The sequence below is a fragment of the Epinephelus fuscoguttatus genome, linkage group LG20 (assembly GCF_011397635.1).
Source record: "Epinephelus fuscoguttatus linkage group LG20, E.fuscoguttatus.final_Chr_v1".
Taxonomy (NCBI): Eukaryota; Metazoa; Chordata; class Actinopteri; order Perciformes; family Serranidae; genus Epinephelus; species Epinephelus fuscoguttatus.
In genome coordinates, this window is record NC_064771.1 from 26720260 (window position 1) to 26733217 (window position 12958).

General features: G+C 42.2%; 1 protein-coding gene across 1 annotated transcript in view; it reads left to right on the forward strand.

The window, feature by feature from the left end:
- LOC125881168 (proteasome activator complex subunit 4B-like) overlaps positions 1 to 12958 on the forward strand; it is a 61000-nt gene that overhangs the window by 25188 nt on the left and 22854 nt on the right. Inside the window, exons 14-28 of the mRNA XM_049564199.1 lie at positions 1221 to 1285; positions 1513 to 1663; positions 3732 to 3830; positions 4153 to 4222; positions 6130 to 6197; positions 6864 to 7067; positions 8989 to 9146; positions 9441 to 9536; positions 9626 to 9681; positions 9812 to 9868; positions 9960 to 10015; positions 10115 to 10213; positions 10302 to 10364; positions 11717 to 11812; positions 11969 to 12100. Coding sequence (XP_049420156.1) covers positions 1221 to 1285; positions 1513 to 1663; positions 3732 to 3830; positions 4153 to 4222; positions 6130 to 6197; positions 6864 to 7067; positions 8989 to 9146; positions 9441 to 9536; positions 9626 to 9681; positions 9812 to 9868; positions 9960 to 10015; positions 10115 to 10213; positions 10302 to 10364; positions 11717 to 11812; positions 11969 to 12100 — 1470 coding nt within the window. The remainder of the gene's footprint in view (positions 1 to 1220; positions 1286 to 1512; positions 1664 to 3731; positions 3831 to 4152; positions 4223 to 6129; positions 6198 to 6863; positions 7068 to 8988; positions 9147 to 9440; positions 9537 to 9625; positions 9682 to 9811; positions 9869 to 9959; positions 10016 to 10114; positions 10214 to 10301; positions 10365 to 11716; positions 11813 to 11968; positions 12101 to 12958) is intronic.

The window sequence follows — 12958 nt, forward strand, 5'->3', positions numbered from 1 at the left end:
CACGACACACATTAACCGTGCAGTCATGACAGATTAAATAAACAACATGTTGAGCTAAAGTCTTGAAAGGATCTCTTTTTTTGTCTTAAATTTAGTTTGACAGTTTTGGAGAGTTAGCTCAAAAGATTGATACCACTCACATATATATCCTTAAATATGCAACCAGTTAGCAGTGGTGGAGGACGCTCAATTACTGAAGTAAAAGTACTAATACAACTCTTTAAAAACTATATGCAAAAGTACTGCATTTAAAATTTAAAAGGTTCAGTGCGTAGGATTTTTGGGGATTTAGTGGCATATTGGTGAGGACTACAGATTGCAACCAGCTGAAACTTTTCCTGGTCAGAACTCTTTCAGTGTTTCTCGTTCAGGAGGTTTTTAGCAGCAGCTGAATTATCCACAGAGGTCACTTCCTGTCCAAAACAAATGGACCAGGTGATTTAAACTGGTAAAAACACTGAATAAAGCGGTTTCCTGCCACAAATCAGTGTCTTTCGGACCCAGTTTGGGCCTCTTACTATGGAGGCTGACACGAAAAAGCAAATGGCCCTATCTAGAGCCAGTGTTTGGTTTGTCCGTCCTGGGCTACTGTAGAAACATGGCGATGTAATATGGCAATCTGCATAAACAAGGGCCTGCTACCTATGTAGATATAAATGGCTCATTCTAAGGTAACAGAAACACAACCATTGTGGTTTTCAGGTGATTATACACTAAAGAAAACATACCCTGTCAAATGTCCCCTGTGGCTGTTAGGCTATTATATATTATAATATAATTTGTTGTCATATTCCACCACTGCTGTTTAGCTTAGCTTAGCACAAAGACTGGAAACGGGGAGACGGTTGGCCTGGCTCTCCTCGCTCCAAAAACCGACGTGTAAAAACTACAAGTTGCAGTTTTATGCAACTACAAACTGCAGGACGGGGGCAGTCACTTCATGGAGCCTTGTCATTGTTGTGAGGTTGTGAGTACCAGGCTAGCTGTTTCCCCCTGCTCTCAGTCTTTATGCTAAGCTAAGCTAACCGTCTTCTGCTTCATATTGAGTGTCAAACATGAGAGTGGTATTGATCTTCTCGACTAACTCTCGGCACGAGAGTGGGTAAGTGTATTTCGCCAAATGTTGAATTAAACTTTTTCTTATTTGAAATAAACCAGTTCACATACAGAGTCATACTAAATATATCCACTAACCAATCGTCACTATTTCTCCCTCTCAGATTGAGAAAGATCTGTGCTTTGCTTCAGCAGAATTTGAAGACTTCGTTCTGCAGTTTCTGGATAGGTACGAGACAAATTAACAAGTCAAACTGTCACTTTGTAAAGCCTCGATGTTTTGAGTATAAATGTATTTCTTCCTGTTTGAAATGCACCAGTCTGCATTGTTTGCTCTGCTGGCCACGTATAACAGCCTTTTTGTTTTTTTGTTGTTTTTTACACTGCAGCGCTGTTGACATTTTCGTCGCTGACAAACATATAAGAGTGTGCTTGTGTATGTGTGTGTATCTGCAGGTGTTTTGCACTGATAGACAGCAGCACCCTGGAACAGACGAGAGACGAGATGGAGACGGATACCCAGACTCATTTGGAGAGCCTGGTGGAGCTGGGCCTGTCCTCCACTGTTAGCACTATTTTAACACAATGCTCCACAGAAATATACAAGGTAGAGCACACACTCTCTCTCGTCTCCTCTCTTTCGATTTCATTAAATCAACTTTGACAGTTGCCTATTTAGTCATGAATATTTAAAGGGATAGTTCAGATCTTTTGCAGTAGGGCTGTATGAGGTACTTCTCCATAACCGGTGTGTTACCTACAGTAGATGGCGATTAGCACGCCCCCAGTTTGGAGAAGCAGGCAGGAGTACTGACAGCTAAGTTACATACTGCTGTGAAGGGGTCGACAACGAAACATGTTTTGACACCTAAAGCAACCTAAGAAAAACAATATCAGTTAACGTGTATGCTGTATTTAGAATTTCAGTGCTTTACCTTGATGTCAGACAACGATTTGCAACAGGAAAATTAAGCTGTTTTGTTGCTTTCTTCAAAGCCAGACTTCACTGAGAAAAACAGTGATTTAACACCACTGAACACAGGAGCTGCTGGTCCACCACTGCTTCCATCAATTATTTTGTTTGTGTTATTGTGCGACTGAGGCATTTTAAAAGGATAGTTCGGTTTCACCAAAGTTGCTAAAATAACACAAATTAACGAAATGATCGAGGCAGCGTTAGACAAGCAGCTCGTGTGATCAGCAAGCTAAAATTACTGTTTTTGTCAATGGAGTCTGGTGGCAAGAACAGGCTGTCTGACGGAGAGATAAAATGGTGGAAATATTATCAGTATACAGTAGCATCCGCTTAAACTGCTGTACATTTTTTTAGGTGGGACGTTTGTTGAGGTGGCTAATATATGTTTTCCTGCTGCCCCAATCCACAGCAGTACATTGCTTTGCCTCCATTTCAGCACTCCTATGCTTCTCCAAACTGGGGGCGTGCCGACAGACATACTGTTTGTAACATTCCCCCAATCCCAAATGGGTCCCTTACAGACTAGTTGACTCAAGCCCTAAGCCCTTACAGACCTAGCATCAATTCCATTTCTTCCCTTTAGCCCTTGTCTTGGCCCTTCCCCTGGCCCTTCCCCTTGGTTTTGCGCATTCACGTGAGGGGAAGTGGTGCCCCAATGGTGCATCGGTAGCGTAGCGGATAGTGCCAGCGCCCCATGTACAGAGGCATTGCCTCGCTGCAGCGGTCGCAGGTTCGAGTCCGGCCTGCGACCCTTTGCTGCATGTCAGTCCCTGCTCTCTCTCTCTCTCTGTCTCCCCATTTCACACAAAGTCCTATCCATTAAAGGCAAAAAAAGCCCACAAAATAATCTCAAAAAAAAAAAACGAGCTAACCTGATGGAGAATTGGGACACCACTTCCCCTCACTTGAACGCGCAAAACCAATGGGAAGGGCCAAGACAAGGGCTAAGGGGAAGAAATGGAATTGATCCTAGGTCTGTAAGGGCATAGGGCTTGAGTCAACAAGTCTGTAAGGGATCCATTTGGGATTAGGGGAATGTCTACGGACAAGTACCTCATATAACCCCACTTAAAAAAATCTGAACTATACCTTTAATGTTATAGAGAAATACTTTAGTTTTGAATCCAAGTTTTCAGGTGCTTTAAAGGTACATATCCATCCTTAATACAAATTCAAGCAGAATGATAAGCATTACATTACACTACATTTATTTGGCTGATGCATTTAGCCAACACGATTTACATTAAGTTGATTCAGTCTCAACAGATAACCCACCACCAAGAATCTGAACACAAGATTGGAACCTATCATCACTCCCAACTGGATTGACAAATACTTTTTTTTTTATTTTTTTAAGATTTTTTTGGGGGGCTTTTTAGCCTTTAATGTATAGGAGAGACAAGCGTGAAGGGGGAAGAGAGAGAGGGAGTGACATGCAGCAAAAGGCCACAGGCTGGAGTCGAACCTGGGCCGCTGCGGCAACAGCCTTGTACATGGGGTGCCTGCTCTGCCACTAAGCCACCAGCGCCCCGACAAATACTTTTACACACTGACTAAAACTAGAAAACAAATAAATCTAAGCTAGTATTTTTATCTGCAAGTCAAACTCTTATGTTCTATAGCTGGAAGATTCAGATTTGAAAACTTTTAGTAATGCAAATGCATCACCTGATTATCCCAAATTTTGCCTTTGTGTCAGACGGCATTGCAGAAGGTGTATAACTTTGCCACCTCCAACGTCTTTGAGACGTGTGTGTCAGGCAGGATGGTGGCTGACATGTGCAGAGCTGCAGCAAAGGTATGTGTTAATCAGATTTTTATCTTTGTCTCTCTGCCTCGCGTATTTAACAGTAATGCATTCACTGTGGGTTTGTGAATTTCACTCAGTAATAGAAGGAGGAGAGATTTGAGTCATGTTTCATATGTTGATGTATTTTTCATATAGTGGCATGACAATATAATCTTATAAGGTCATGTTTGATCCAAAATCGTTCTTTTTTCATTCAACACCTCCAATTACATGTCATACTGTTGTTACATCCTCATTCACCAATTATTATTGTCTTCATCTTTTCTGCTCGAGCATCTAAATGTGTGTGTGCATGCGTGTCTGTTTGCAGTGTCATCCCACTGAGTCTCTTCGTCTGTTCGTCCCTCACTGCTGCAGCGTCATTTTCCACATTACTGACAGTCAGTACCACACAGTGTGTGTGTCTGTGTGTAGAACAGTCTAGTGTGTGTGTAGAGTAGATTCAACTGTAGTGTGTTTGCAGTACGACTGTACGACACCTTTTAAATCTAGTGAGTTCATTGACACTTTAATTCACAGCTAGGTGCAACCTGCAGTTTGCAGCTTTGTCTTTATCAGGTTTTTAACACCTTGTCAGATCTCACAAGGAAAAAGACATCATATTAGACACAGTGTGAAGTCATTCGAGGATTAAAAATCTGATGAAAAAGAAAATAAAATGTGACAACTATCTTTTTGTAATAATTATACAATTTCCTGCCAAGCGAAAATAGTCTGTAATATGTGGTTAATAACGCAGTCTGTGCAAGGAGCAATCAATGCTGCGCTTTAATTGGCCAGTCTGCATCCAGGGGCAGGATTTAGCAAAGGGTCAATTATTATGGAAGTATTTCATATTCCTTTAGTCTGTAAGGGTCCTCAGATCAAAAGGGTATTTCATAAAAATCAATCTAAGTTGTGAGTATTGTTTTACCAGGATAAAGTGGGGTTGTGTTAGTATGCCCGGTGTCATAATTCTTGAGTGCCATAACTCTCTCTCTGATGTTTGGTCTGTCAGAGTTAAATCAAATGAATGATTAATAATTTATATATTATCTGAAGCCTAATTTTTGTGCAAGTAATATTCATACTGGTGTAAATAAACAGTGATTGTATCTCCCAATCTGTTGCTGAGCAACAGTTTTGTGTGAGAGGAATTAAAAGCCTGTCCCATATATAGGCCTGTTGATTTCAGTGATTTAAGCAAATAAAAGCCCAGGCTATTAATTGAAGTTTTAAACTAACAGCAATGGCCAGGAGTTAAAAAGCTAATGTTAGGCTATAAAGGAACTACGTTGTGGTTGCACTACTTCGAAGCCATGTTCAGTGTGATGGCGTTTCATTTAGCAACTTCTTAGCAACCATCTTTTTTAGGACACGTAAAGGCTTCAGAATACCCAAGGGGGGTATTTACTGACATATTTTATGTTGTAGAACAAAACGTGAAAATCTCTTCAGCTTATTTTAACTGCAGACTGTATTAAAGGCATCTCAGGACCCGTTTAAAAATACATTGACTTCAAGATGAGGGAACCAGGAGTGCTAAAATGTTGACTCATGTATGGGTTTTAGGACTCATTCCTGAGCCACACTAATGTGGTGACTCAGCCAGCACGAAAAATCATTCATGCAGCTACATATAGTCTGTTTTTTTAAATGTTATTTCAATGAAAACAGTCAAACTGATTGAAAAATCTAAGATAGCAAGACAACACTATGAGCACGGTCATGCCAGAGTCACTAAAATGGTGCTGTGTCATGCTAACAACTGTGTTAGATAGTACTTCGGCTTTGTTTGGAGCTAAATGCTAACTTCTGCATGCTAACTCACACTTGAAATGCTAACATGTTGATGTCATTATGTTTAGCAGGCATAGCGTTTTCATGCGCACCATCTTTGTTTAGCAGGTTAGCATGCTAACATATGCTAACAAGTGCTAAAGACAAAGTACAGCTGAGGCTATTGGGGGTGTCATTTTGCAGGTTTTAATCATGAACAACTTATATTTTTGGTATGATGGTAGCTCTAAATGAGAAGCCAAGGAACCCCCAAATTTATTACAATTCATACACTATGTCTGTAAAAAAAAAATCACTGAAATCCATCCAGTAGTTGTTGAGATATTTCAGTCTGAACCAAAGTGGTTACTGACCGACAGCCGCCCACAAAGCCGTGCAGCAAGCATGTCTAAAACCTGAAATGACCCCAAATTCAGTAAAAGGAGCTCAGTCTGTCAGGGGAGCAATACACTGCATTATTCATCTTTTTTATGTATGTCTGTGTGTGTGTGTGTGTGTGTGTGTGTAGATGAGGAGCTGCAGAGTGAAGACGAACTGGATAAGGAGCTGTTGTGGAATCTCCAGCTGCTCTCCGAGGTGAGACGAGGATCTATCACATCCCAAGGGCTTCAACGCTCAAAAAAAAAAAAAAAAAAAAAAAATCTGAATCCTCATTTATTTTATACGGTGTGCGTCCTAAAGTGATATTTAATCTCAAAATGATTGAAAAGCATGCCGGTGGGGTCAGCATATCTACTTGATTCCATTACAGATCAATTTGTTTTAGAATATTTGAGAGTCAGGTGTCATTTCCTCGCCACTTACTGAAGTGATTTGTCTATTCTCCTTTGATTCAAGGTCTCATCAAGTGTTCCTAAAAATACTTCAGAATCAGATCAAACACCTAAAATGAGTGGAACAGAGAGATGTTTTCCCTTGTTTTGGAAAATAAGAATATGATTGTGACATTGCATGAGAAAAAAAATGATGAATAATGACATTTCGTGCAGTGTGCACCCCGCACGGTCATAAATATCAAGGAGCTTTTGTCGTTAACCAGAACATATTGATACCCTTTCTGTTTTGTTTTATTACTCCTGGGAGCTTAATGCAAGTGGGAGCAAGCCAGATGCTGTGATTTACAGGAGAACCTCAATATTTAAGACACAACTCTCCACTGAATTGCCCGTGTTTGTGTGTGTGTGTGTGTGTGTGTGTGTGTGTGTGTGTGTGTGTATGTACTTCTGTGTGTGTTGTTTTTAGGTAACCCGTGTGGATGGTGAACAGCTGTTAAAATACCAGGGGGACCTGGAGAGGATCCTATGCGTGTGTGTGCGTCTGCGCTGTAAACGTGCATACACACTCGCCTGCAGCCTGCTAGAGCACACACTCCGGTCGCTGTCCCTGATCTATCCCACCGAGTACAGAAGCACCTCTGGAGGGTTTGACACTGACCTTCCTATACGGGTAAACACACACAGACCCACAAACGCCACATAGAGGAAGATTACTTTAAGAGGCGAAACAATGACCACCATTATTTAATCTTACTAAAGTCCCTCGACTAACTGCATAGTTTCAACTGGGGCTTATTTGCTAACCTCCTTCAGTACAAATTGGCTCTTATCACAGCTATTACAGTATCTAGTCTAGGACAGGAAACAATGAGGTTTTCCTGGAAACACAAAATGCCACAAATAGCCTACAACCTTTAAAACTGCCTTTTCTCGCAGTTTAATTAAATGGGATGTTACAGGTTCGGTAATTGCAATGCAATTTCCATTTCCAGGAAGAGAATCAGAAGGCATTTATCAAATCCAAATTAAATGGCTACACTGCTGCAGAGTTATTATAGTTCTGTATTTTTCTTTCCTTTCTATTTTTCATTAGCTTCAGGTCAGTTTTTTAGTTAGTTTCCAGAGGGCTGTATCACAAAGCAAGTTCTCGACAAACCCCAAAGCAGGCTTGTCCAAAGTCCGGCGCAGGTGCCAATTGTGCCCCATGGATGGAATTTAAACAGCCCAGGGCTATATAGGTATATCAAGCAAGTTCATGTATTGCATTAGTTTTGGTTTTTTTTGCATTAGTCTTTGCTGCTGCTCTCTGCCTCCGGCTTTCCTCATTTGCACGTGAAAGGGCAGGGAGGTGTGATCTCTCTGCCGTATGCTTTCTACGTAGGCGCATGGAAGAGGCTTTCTGCGTAGGCCCGAGGAAAGGCAGAGGGGCCCCAGAACAGAGCCATACCACCAAATATAATACTGCAAATGGAAATAAAGTTTTCTTTGACTAAAGTGTTCCTGACTGAAATGACGTTAAAGCATACCCTAAAGTGTAATATTGGGATTATACAACTTGCTTGGTCTGCTGCCCCTGAGACCCAGCCTCGGATAAGCAGATGAAAAACGATGGATGGATGGATACAGTGTAGGTCCGGTGTAAAACAAGGGTCAGTTAAAAAAACACCTAAAATCAGTGGCTCAAAAACCACAGGGAAGCACCACCAGGGAAATGCTGTGAAGGGTCGGTAAAAACACCAAGGATCAATGGCTCAAATGTCGCTGGGAAACTGAAACTAACTACAAGTAGGGGGTTTTTTTTATTGGGGTAACGGGACGTCAGAGCTATGACCCTTTGTTTTTGGAATAAGGTGTAGTCAGAGAAATGGGCTTTCATTCCAATTGGACATTTTCAGATGAATGAGGCTTCAGAATTTTGGGCCCTTGAAACAATGGCATGACACCAACCACCATAAGTAACCAGTCATACCAGACCAAATGATGCCTTAGCAGCAAAACCCGAGTGTATTAAATGGAAAGGTTTTTATTTTGAATAGAACAAAGGTGCTAAATCATCTTTGTAAAACTCGATGATCTCACTTTAAGGCTGTTAAATGCAAGTCCAAAGATGATTTCCCTCACGTCTGTTTTGCGTTTTTGTGGCAGAAGGAGACAAACATGAGCTCCTTGCACTGCAGTGTTTCTGAGAAAAGCCTTTTCAATAATATTTTGTCATGTTTTTGTACATGAGCGTGAGGGAAGTGTGTTTCTGTTATGATGTCAAGGTAGCGGTAATTACAGCTACGTTTCTCTGCTGCTTTTAAACACTGACCTCTTTTCATCTGCAGTTCACGGTCACTGATGTGGTTTTGTTTTGTTGTTGATCTTTCATTTTGGATCTGCTCGTCTGTCATTTGATAGCAGATCACTTTGTTGCGAAATTTGTTTTCTTCTGTCCATTGCTTAGTGTCCTTGTCCTTTACATGTGTTTCAAATACCAGCTGATGACACAGATCTGTGGTTTTGAGGCGGACTGGTTGTGCTGGTTTGCTTGCCAGTTGTTCCAGTGGAAATTTCCCCTTTCTCTACAACTTCTCTCTCTGTCTCTAAAGGACTGGGGCAAAGCTGGAGATGTGGCAGACTTGGGTGTGTGTTGGCACGTGCCTGATCAGGAGGAGGAGAACTTCGTTTTCCAGCTGTTGTCCCGCCTCCTGCACCCTGAGCTGCAGCGAATCAAGGCCCACGTCTCTGGAGACCAGCCAATGAGCAGGTGTGCTGTCGTTTTCCTCAGTTTTCCAATTTTAGAAGTAATCAGGCACAAACAAAACAAAGAAACTTTCATCACTGATAAATGAGATTCGTCTGCATCCAAAAAATGAAACCTGGAGATTAACATCTGTTTTTAATATCTCTCTTCACGTTCTTGATGAAGCCTAATCAAGAGCACCGAGTGATGAAAAGTTGAATTTAGCTGCTGTGTCGAAACATTATTATTGACTTGCCAAGTGAGATCACAACAAACACACAGCTATGAAAGGACTGTAACACGTTGCCTGATTCACAGGGAGGAGCTGTTGCAGAGTCTTGCTATTGTGCAGCACTGCCTCCTTGGAGCTGGAAGCATGCTGCCCCCTCTGGATGGACCACACGTATCTGACCTGTGAGTCCTGCAGCTACACACACATATAAAAACACGTTTTCCTGCAGGCTTGTCACGTTTCCCGCCCCTTACATTGTGTTTCTCCTCAGCGTGCCCTCCATGGTAAATCTAGGGGAGATCGAGCTGCATATAGGTGTCGTCTATGGTAAGAAAACACAAAGCACACAACATATATGCACAAGTAGTCGCTTTCTGAACAGTTGCGGCTGGTGATAAGGCCGCTCATCCTGCATTCTATGCCCATACGGGACGCCTGTCTGTCTCCTCCCCTCCAGATGATTCACGGGAGAACTACAGAGAGTCCATCTGCCAAACCATGAGACTGCTGCTACGTGAGTGAAGACTTTAACGCCGCTACACTCCAGCTCTAAACTCCTCACTTTGTTCAGGGTGTACAATTAATCTATATCCACTTTTATCCAGATCACATCCTGGAGCACTCAGAGGATGACACCAAGTCACTCTTCGTCATCATTAAGGTGATTTTTCTGTTATTCGTGAGTGAAATGCTATTGTTCAGTCCTGGGGTGGGCCCGCAAAGGTCTCACAGCGCCCTTTTTCTGTCTGTCTGACTACAGATCATCAGTGACCTCATGTTTTTCCGAGGCACTCACAAGAAGGAGTTTGACTCACGGTGGAAAAGCTTCACTCTCGTCAAGAAGTCCATGGAAAACAGGGTGAGTTGGAAAAGTGCGACAAGGCCGCTGATTGTTGTCAGTTTCAGTGAGTCAGGGTGATTTAAGTGTGTTGCCTCTTCTCCTGCAGCTTCATGGGAAAAAGCAGCACATTAGAGCACTGCTCATCGACCGGGTTCTACTCCAGCATGAGGTTAGTTTAACAACATGCGCACTTCACGTAGGGTCACAGATGTAGCTGTAATCACATGCACGTGGAATGGAGCTGTGATGGGGCCCAAAAATTCAGATCTGATCCGACAGGCTGTGTTCAAGTCCCTGAACCACAGCAGCAAGTTTGGGCCCAAGCTCAATAAAAAAACATAAATTTCTACTGTCATTTTTTTCTATATTAAAACATGTATTTATACTTGAAGTGTATATGACGCACAGGGAGCTTTGTTTAATGAAAGTATGTGCTGACTTTAATTTACCCTGTTCTATAAAGGCTGTTGGTACTTATTTCCATATGTTTCCGCAACGTTCCCCATTTGCCAGATTCTGGGAAGTGGTTGCCACAAACCTCACTGATATATTTGAGATCACTGTGCCTCATTCACACGGATCTGTCATAGCTGGACTTGACACTGATGAAAAACAGAGCGCTACTGGCCGCGCTTACAGCAGTGAAAAATTTGTTGCTATGCGCTGCTTCCTCACTCCCTCTGTTATTGAGTGTGGGCTTTAATGTATCTAGAGTTCGGCAGGCTGTTCAAACAAACTGTATGTTTTCCTATGAAAATTAATGCACCCAAATTTGTACATTTTTTGTGGGAGAGGCGTGTTCGGAGCCATGTGAACTTTGCGTTATTTTTAGGTACACCTTTGCCATGTTTCTTTACTGAAACCTAACTGCTGTAACTTTATGGTAACTGCACTGTAACGGTACATTGAGGATGTTACGTCATTCGTGGGGTGCTAATTCGTAGAATATCACACAAACTGTTGAGCGTAGGATATCATACGAACGTTTCTATGAGAATACGTTGACTTAGAGCTGTCGACAAAATGTACGTGGGGCAAAGGAGTTAATGCTAGAGATGTGGAATTTAGTCTCATTCATTTTCCGTATCCTGTTGGGGGTTGCAGGGGGGCTGTAGCCTATCCCAGCTGACATTGGTCGAGACAAGTCACAGGACTGACACATAGAGACAGACAACCATTCACACTCACATTCACCAGTCACCAATTAACCTGCATGTCTTTGGGCTGTGGGAGGAAGCTGGAGTACGCAGAGAAAACCTGTGCTGACACTGGGAGAACATGCAAACTCTGCACAGAAGGGCTCCCCCACCCTGAACCAGGAACCCTCTTGCTGTGAGGCAACAGTGCCAACCACTGCACCACCATGCCACCAAGCTTAGTTTCAGTGAACCGTAAAAGGGTCGGGTCAGGCCCAGTCGGGTTCAGGCAGAGAATCAAAGCTCTAATATGGAATAAAATGATTTTCTCAGTCAGAAGTTGGTGCGTTTTTTTATAATGTTTGTTGTATTTCTGTGTGAATAGATGAGGAAGCTGGTGGTTGAGGGCAGTGAATATAAAGTTGTTCACCAGGAGCTGCTCTGTGATCTGCTGCTGCTCTCTACCAGCACGTACAGCCAGGTAAAATTAACAGGACAAATTCAATTAGAACATCTGCTGGTATCGATTTTCCTGATGGTATTAACATAAATATCTCTGGTGAAATAGTAATTAATTGGGCATGTATGCATGTACATCTGTGAATATTCGTGTGTGTGTGTATTTGTGTCTTTGCAGGTACGTAGCAAAGCCCAGCATGTGCTGACTACCGCACTGGGAACCTTTAGCTTCTCCTACAGAGACCTGATTCCCCAAATCCTACAACTGCTCTCACCACAACACACCACTGGAACACAGCAGCAGTTTAAGGTAACACACACACACACACACACACACACACACACACACACACACACACACACGGTGACAAACACAGTTGTCGCTCTGAGCTTGCTCATAATAGTCCCTGTCCGTGGTGCTGAAACTTGAAGGGAGTCCAATACTGTATTTGATGGCTACACTGAACTCCCTGCACTGGATACCTGTGTATCAACATTGATTTTAAAGTTTTACTGCTTGTTTTTAAGGCAGCTCGGCCTTGCCTCATCCTGCAGTGTTGCCCTTTTCTCTCCTCACACTCCTGATCTTAGCCAGCAGTCTGCTGACCACTTTATGTTGACTATCTCCAGGGCTAAACTGGAGACAGGGGGTGATAGCATAGGGCAGTGGTTCTCAAACATTCTTTAATAATGCACCCCCCTTTGAAATCTTTTCTCTACCAAGTACCCCCCGACCAGTGGAAAACATTTTTTGGTTGAAAAACAAAAAACAAAAAAGCCGCCTATATGAAGAGGTACAATACAGTGCAGATTTACTGAGCAACAACCTTGAGACTGAAAAACACTAAAATGCTACATTTTGAATTCTTAAAATCCATCACTGAATGTCTGGTAAACAAATTTTGTGCCATCATTTGGTAACGTTAAGACGACATTGTAGTTCCAATAAACTGCAACTCTATTAAATGGGTGTATGCGTACCCTCATATGAGATACACTGACATATAGGGCGGGGTATTGTTTAAAAAAAGAAAACATTCCTAGATCTTGGTACAAAAGACTTACTGGAGAAGTTTTGAAACTACTTGGTACAGGGTTATTTGAGTTGATACCTTAAGGCTATAAAGAAGTGATACACAGCCTTACAGGCAAAGCGCACATTTTATGT